General features: G+C 36.1%; 2 protein-coding genes across 2 annotated transcripts; both read right to left on the minus strand.

The window, feature by feature from the left end:
- Nucleotides 1-2093: 2093 nt before the first annotated feature.
- On the minus strand, nucleotides 2094-5813 carry LOC111691839. The gene is made up of 3 exons (XM_023455236.1): nucleotides 5461-5813; nucleotides 2163-2903; nucleotides 2094-2121 (listed from the first exon to the last, which is right to left on the minus strand). Exons 1-3 carry the CDS (start codon nucleotides 5811-5813, stop codon nucleotides 2094-2096), a joined length of 1122 nt encoding a protein of 373 aa, XP_023311004.1.
- Nucleotides 5814-5824: 11 nt separating this feature from the next.
- Nucleotides 5825-6799, minus strand: LOC111691840. Its single transcript, XM_023455237.1, has one exon. It carries the CDS (start codon nucleotides 6797-6799, stop codon nucleotides 5825-5827), a length of 975 nt encoding a protein of 324 aa, XP_023311005.1.
- Nucleotides 6800-7314: the final 515 nt, after the last annotated feature.

The following is a 7314-nucleotide window of genomic DNA, read 5'->3' on the forward strand; positions in this document are numbered from 1 at the left end:
ATTATTTTTTTAATAGTTTTTGTTATTTGGGATGGGTTAGCGATTAAAAGAATGGTATAGTTGTAAATGCAGATAAGCGGTAGCAAAGTACACGGGTGAGCGTTAGACAGCTTCGTGCAGTGCGAAGGCTGGGTGTCAAGTGAGCTGCGGAGCGCGCGCCATTATCCTATGGCTAGNGTGAAGTCTCCTAATTCGGAGTGATTTTCTTTGTTTTTAGCAAGGTATCCTGCTATATACTTGTGGGGGTCTTACTATTTCTTCTTGTTATATGCACTAGCTTCAAAGTAAATAGGAATATCTTCTTCAAAGGTTTATTTTATGAAAATACAGTTCGATGTTATTTGGCTTTTGTAAATGTAACATGTATTCAAAGATATATAATATATTTTTATATATATTTTATTTATAACATTTCCTTAACTACCAAAAATATCATACGCCGTCCTGATCTATTTTTTTAGGCCTCTAGACGTAGATCTTGAAATAAGTGAATTAAGCTGCCACTACAATACTCAAGAGCATCCTCAGTTGTTTCTGGTAGATTTTTTTCTTGGTGCACAATACATGTATTTAAAAGTTTACTTTCTCCAAAACTTTAGGTGTTATATTCACACACACTTCATTGACCAATTCTTTAGTATTTACTTTTCCCTCTAAAATACCTGAATTTTTGCCTTGAATTATCATCCTTATTCCGTAAATTGCTTCCAATGGGATGGGGTGTTCGTTAGATCCTTAACAACGAATTTGAAAAAAGAATCTTCAACTTAATCAAGTTCATCTTGGTTAAGTTTATGAGTGCATATTAAGTATCATATGTCATAAACATTTTTCATATCCCTAAATAACATCTGCAGGGCTTTCATTGATATGAATTAACTGCAAAGATTTTCTTTTTGTTGTTCGCGTAAAACTAATTGTGTTAATCATTTTTTGCAAATGTTCTTCTTGCATCTCTAAATTTACGTCATAAGAATTTTTATTGGAATAAAATATGAGTGTGAGAAGAAAAAAAATAAAAAGAGAAAATATTCAATAAAAAACATTAATATTGTTTAAATATGAGTGTGATATAATAACATAATAATAATAATATAATAATAATTAATAAATAATAATTAATTTTAAAATATATGAAATATATTTTTGCCCCGCTGTGGTGCTGGTCTCTAGGCATTCGTGGGCTTCTAATAGCCTACGGTACAGCTCCTTGTCTGTAACAATGAGAGAGCAATTTTTGGATATAATTTTTTAAATATTGAACAAACGTTAACATACCTTTTATTTCCCGAAATGGGATTAGTTTTGGAGATACATCTTTCTCCTCCTTCTCCTCCTTCTCCTCCTCCTCTTTATTTGGCTTTAGTATATCCCATACATATGGTCGGACGGTGCACATTTTGCATGTGCATAATTCTCCCTTTAATAACTCACTAATTGTTATAACTTTGTGCTCGAGTCATTGCTGCTACTGCTACTACTAATTAGTGATGGGCGGGTCGGGTCTGACCCCGATCAAAGATTCGGATCTTTACGATGATCTGACTGACCCGAATCCCGATATAAGTTCTGTCGGATCACTCGGGTTGCGGACCTCAGCTAATCTCGTATGGCCGTGCTGTGGCACTATGTAATGAAATTTATCGCAGAGGTTTACGGAGTACGCCGCCGCTCCCGAGACCCGTATGTAGTGATGGGAAGACTCGTGTATTTTAGTGACCCGGGTCATCTAGATCAATCATTATGATGACCCGTTCTGCCCATTCATGCGGCTGAGCCACCTGCAGTAGCGAGAGCGGTGACATCAGATGATTATGATATATTTTATTGGCTCGTTATTTCCATCAGCTGCTCGATTTTGTTTAGTAAAATAAAAACAGTTTTATTCTCTCATGTCAAGTGAATTATTATGTGAAAAATAATGTAGACTATAGGATTTAGTAGATATTTAGATACCTATCTTTCTACTAACTTACCTTGCAACCTTTAAGGATATATTTTATTTACTTAAATCGTGTTTTTTTATTTTTTGATAAGTGGATATAAATACATTTTTTTAAAGATTTACATGTAAAAATATAATTTCGCTTATTTTAGAACTTTTTAATCTGCTTCTTCTTTCTGAAACAATTTGTCCCGTTTTAGAGAAAATGCGCTCGCACGGAACAGATGTTGCCGTAATACACAACCGTCTCTGCACTAATGCATATAATTTTGGATATATATTTTTCCTTTCATACCACCACAGCAATGGATCTTCATGTCTATCTATTAAAGATTCAGCCATGTATTTATCTATTTCCAATATAGCTGCCGCTGTGGGATTACTCGGGACTCGGATTTGAATCACTTTTTCATCAAACCACTTCCATATGGAAGACTTCTGACGACTATCTTTTGATTCTTGCAATTGAACATTTTTATTTGTTTCTTCTGATATATTCACATTGACACTTACATCTCTAAATAATTTAATTTTTGATTTCAGTAATTCTACTGCATTATTTGCTTTATTTATGTCTCTGAAACCGTATTTTTTAAAGCGCGGGTCCAGTAGAGTCGCTTGTGCCACAAGTTCATTATTTTCTAAATTTTCGGCTATTTCCTTCAGGTAAATTTCCAATATTACTTGTAATTCTCTTAACGGTAAAGTTGCTTGAAATTCTAATAGATGGTTTCCCATAGCACTAACAAATAATATTATTTTTGAAATAGATACATTTTTTTCAGCGGATATGTCACACGTTACGTCATTAAAAATCTGAAGAATAGATATTGCATGCTTTGCAATGTCCCAATCTGTAGGGCTCAATGTGATTTCGTGCTGCAATATGGCTAAAGTGGATATAATAGCATCTCTTCTTCTGCATAATCTCTCGAGCATATCCAATGTCGAGTTCCACCTGGTGCACAATCAATTTTTAATTTCAATACTTGCTGTTGCATTTGCTCTTGAGTCTGATTTAATTTTGACAAGGCATGGGAACTTCTTTTAAAAAACTCCCACGATTCTTCTAAATTTATTTAATGTAGGCTCAATTTCCCTGAGGCCTCTCTGAACAATCAGGTTAATCGTATGAGCAAAGCCACCTAAATGACGCCAATTGCCTTGCCTTATTGCCGCAACAATATTGTGTGCATTGTCGCTAACCACAACAGAAATGTTATTTTGAATTTCCCAGTCCTCAAATTTTTTTTTAAATTCGCATAAATTTACAGCAGTATGACGTTTATCATAAACGACGCAATCTAATAAATTGGAACATAGTTTCAATTGCCCATTAGAATCATCACACCAATGGGCGGTTATTGCTACAAAATTTTCATTGTTTATGGAAGTCCAACTATCTGTTGTTATACACACTGCATGTGACTGATTAATTTTCAGTTTAACTGCCTCTTTAGCTTTATTATAAATATGCGGTAATAAACTATTTGTGACTGTTTTGCGACTAGGTAGTGAATATCCAGGACATAACATGTTAACAAATTTTTTGAATTCTATGTCTTCAACGATAGAAAAGGGCTGGTATTCTTTTACTACCATACGTATTAACTGTTGATCAAGAAGTTTTGATTTATTAATAGAAACCGGCTTGGCACTAACTACAAAATTGTCCATAACCTCTTGTCTTTTACGTTTTGACGATTCTAACTCTTTCGGTTTCCGACTAACAGGATTTACATAATCATTAGATGGACCTGGCTCATTTGTCGAAATTTCTTCCGAAATGACCCCAGTTTCGTCCGGTATAAATTTATCTCTAATAATTTTGATACCTATAAAATACGACATAAACATGTATTTATAAAATTAAAAAGTATAAATAATTTACCAAAAGATTACATTTTCCTTTACTATCTGCCTCTTCAAAAGAAAAGTGATTCCAAATTTCACTTGTTTTTCTAAATGATATTTTATAATACAAACGATTAGCACTACGTTTTACCACCACAAAATAATAAGAGTTCTCTAACTGTGAAGTGAAGACTGAAGCAATAAGACACCACAAGTCAAGATATGCGCCTACTATAATACATGACGTTATGTTACATATTCTAACACATGCAACATAGCGTCGCATATCTTGTATCAATGAAATTATTCTTATTAATTGTTAACGAAACAAATTAATAAATATTCGTTGCTTAGATTTATTAAATTACGATTATAATTATAAATAATAAATACCACACAGCAAAATCAACTGCGGTTTATTTTATATTTTATTATTTATTGGCAAAAACAAAAACTTCCAATGACAAAGTTTGTTGGACAGTTATGGTGACTTAACAATTTTAATATAATATGTATTATGTGATATATCGCCGATATTCTTAGAAGAATTAATTAGAGAGTTTGTTTTTTGTTTTGCCTTTGTGATTGATTAGATTAGTCAAATGTCGGAACGGGCAAGCTGCTTATAGCTACAACCTACAACTAGAAACTGGAGACTACTCGTAGACGAAGACGTATGGCATACATTTATTAAACAATAAATATAAGTATGTTTTATATATATTTTTTTTAAATTAATTACAATATTATTATTACAATAATGACCATAATTATTGATGCTTAGAAACACATCTGTGTTTCATCATGGGACAATGGAAATACTGTCAAGTTTTGACTAGCAATTACTGTCATGTTATGTATGCACACAACAATTTTTTTATTTAGGTACTCTTTTTTAGATTCAAAAGGTTCAAGAAAACATAAAATATACCTATATAACGGCCTTATGCTTATCTATAATGTAATATACTATTATATTTTATTTGTGTCAATTGTGTCAAATAAAATATTACTACTACTAAAGAACTGCTCTTTTTTGCGATGTATGCAAGTAACATCGAAAGGCAAACATCGATATTGGAATCGATGTTTCGAACTTTCTAACATCGATGACAATTGACAAACCATTGAACATCGACAGAAAAACATCGATGCTTTCCAAACATCGGATATCATCGCCCAGCACTAATACAGTCCCACAACCAGAACCGTTCAGTCAACGTTGGATCCAGAACGAAGCGACCGACCCGACGACCCGGGATCCGGGTCATAGATTCGGCTCATTGAAGAGACCCGGATCCGGTGACCCGAATCCTAAAAATGACCCGTTTTGCCCTTCACTACTACTAATACACTGAATTGGATTTATGCTATTAGACGCGCGTTTAGCGTCTCACTCCCCTCTCTCCCTACACTACTTCTCACTCCACACCCCACTCCACTCACTATTCGAGAAATGAAACACGCAGAGTTCAGCAATATTTTTCCACTTTATTTAAAATAAATAAATACAATCATCAAGCTTATCTCTATTAACAATATACCATTTATATATAGCATATACATTCTGCCTAGTGCAGCGTAAATTATTAATTTTATGTCTATTACAATGAAATTTTAAGCTAGATAACATTAAATCTTTTATTCTACTACAGCCATACGGCTCCAAGTCAATAATAATATTATTAGGTAAATGAGGCTCCAGCCATCTCTTTTTCTCCATTCCTTTCACGAGGACAGGCTGATCCTCGTCTAACACACTATCGGATATGAAATCTCCGAGTCCACTGTACGGTAAATTATCCCACGATGACGACCATCTAAGACCGTGTACGTGATTCACAGTCCAGTCGATTTGGATTTTTACACTCTCCCTGAGATGTTTATAGGGAATCTTGGGCTTGACTATTCTATTCACACAGGATTTGTCGTTAATGTTAAAAATGGAAATTTCCTTGCACGTGAAAGCCAATTCTTTTTTGTATTGAAATCCCTGCAAGTCGATTATGTACATAGCTGCTGATGCTAATAAGTGCGAACTATGCTCGTCAGAGGGTTATAGTACACGATCCTATCGTGAATTATAAGACAATAGGCTGCGGTCTCCTTCGGGATATTGTCATTAGTACCGAATTCCAGTCTAATGTCCACAGTTCCCGACTTTAGAACCTCATTCTGACAGGAACAATCGACGACTACCAGAGGAGCCATATACTTGTACGTATATGTAGTTAGAAAAGGCTCACTATCCTTCTGATAGTATGAATGTTGAAATTGAGCATACATGTCATACAGGATGGCATAACAATTCTTTGAAAAATCCACATTCAAGTTATCGTACGGGTACGAATCGGAATTTAGAAAAACCTTGAAATTGGTTAAATTGCAATGATCAAACTGGCTCATGGCCTTATCAATCTTATTCTTACGGGCCACTTGGAAGCCGAAAATTATGAATCGAGGCTTCTCCAGCTGTGAAGAAGTTTTTATGCTCCAAGTATGTGTCCGGGTCTCGGTAAGCAAGGGGTACTCGTGCAGTTCCCAGCTACGGAAAGGCACAGCCAATTCTACGTTTCTGTCGATATATTTCAACAATTTCAAACGTTCCGCATCAGCCACCGATACGTGTGGCACCTTCCATGAAACACTCTGTAGTTGTACACGGAGACCCTCATCGTCGCCAGCAACGCCCACGATGGCGTTCGTATCAGTGGAGCCGCGAATAAGTACCAGCTCCTGTCTCAAATTGACGATAATTTTCTGGAAATCTTCCCCGAATCCCATGCATATCCTCAGAGGGATGCATACGTCGAAATTGCCCTCGGCATCGGTGAAATGGTCGCTGATAATCCAGCCGGCATTTTCCAACTTTAGGCTTTCATTTTGACTGATTGACACGTAGTTCTTCATGATGGTCGTGAGGCCAGGGTTTCGCGATCTATCCACAGGTATACCATTCAACTCGTATCGGATTTCGTCGAACAGCAGCAAAATGCCCATCCTGTCGAACTTTACAGTCGCCGAAACCGTGCCATCAGCTTTACACAGTCTACCTCTGATATACAGGAGACTATGATATGGAGGCGTATACGTATACTGCTGCTGAATCGGGATGCGGATTTAATCGTTGTTGTTCAAGTTCGTTGCCGAATACGGACCGTGGGAACGCTTCTCGAAATTTACTATGGCATTATCGAAGAGCGGCTTCTCCAACACGTTTAGAATATTAGAATTTATTGCGACGTGGTAGTAGCACTTTGTAACCCAGAGAGTACAAAATCTTCTTGTTTTGCGATGTGAACCCTTTAAATGTCACAGGTAGACTAATTGATTTCGCTCCAGGTGAGGCTTTTAAAGGTTTTCGGCTGTGACCGACGACAGCGAGCCCAAAGCCACTCCGGATTCTAAGCCCCATTCCTCTTCAGGTGCAGTCTTAACGTGATGACTTCTCCACGGAAATTGATCAAATCCCCGTCTTGATCCACTATTTTAATGGTTACACCCTCGATGCGACG

This window comes from Anoplophora glabripennis, unplaced genomic scaffold (assembly GCF_000390285.2).
Source record: "Anoplophora glabripennis isolate ALB-LARVAE unplaced genomic scaffold, Agla_2.0 scaffold573, whole genome shotgun sequence".
Lineage (NCBI taxonomy): Eukaryota > Metazoa > Arthropoda > Insecta > Coleoptera > Cerambycidae > Anoplophora > Anoplophora glabripennis.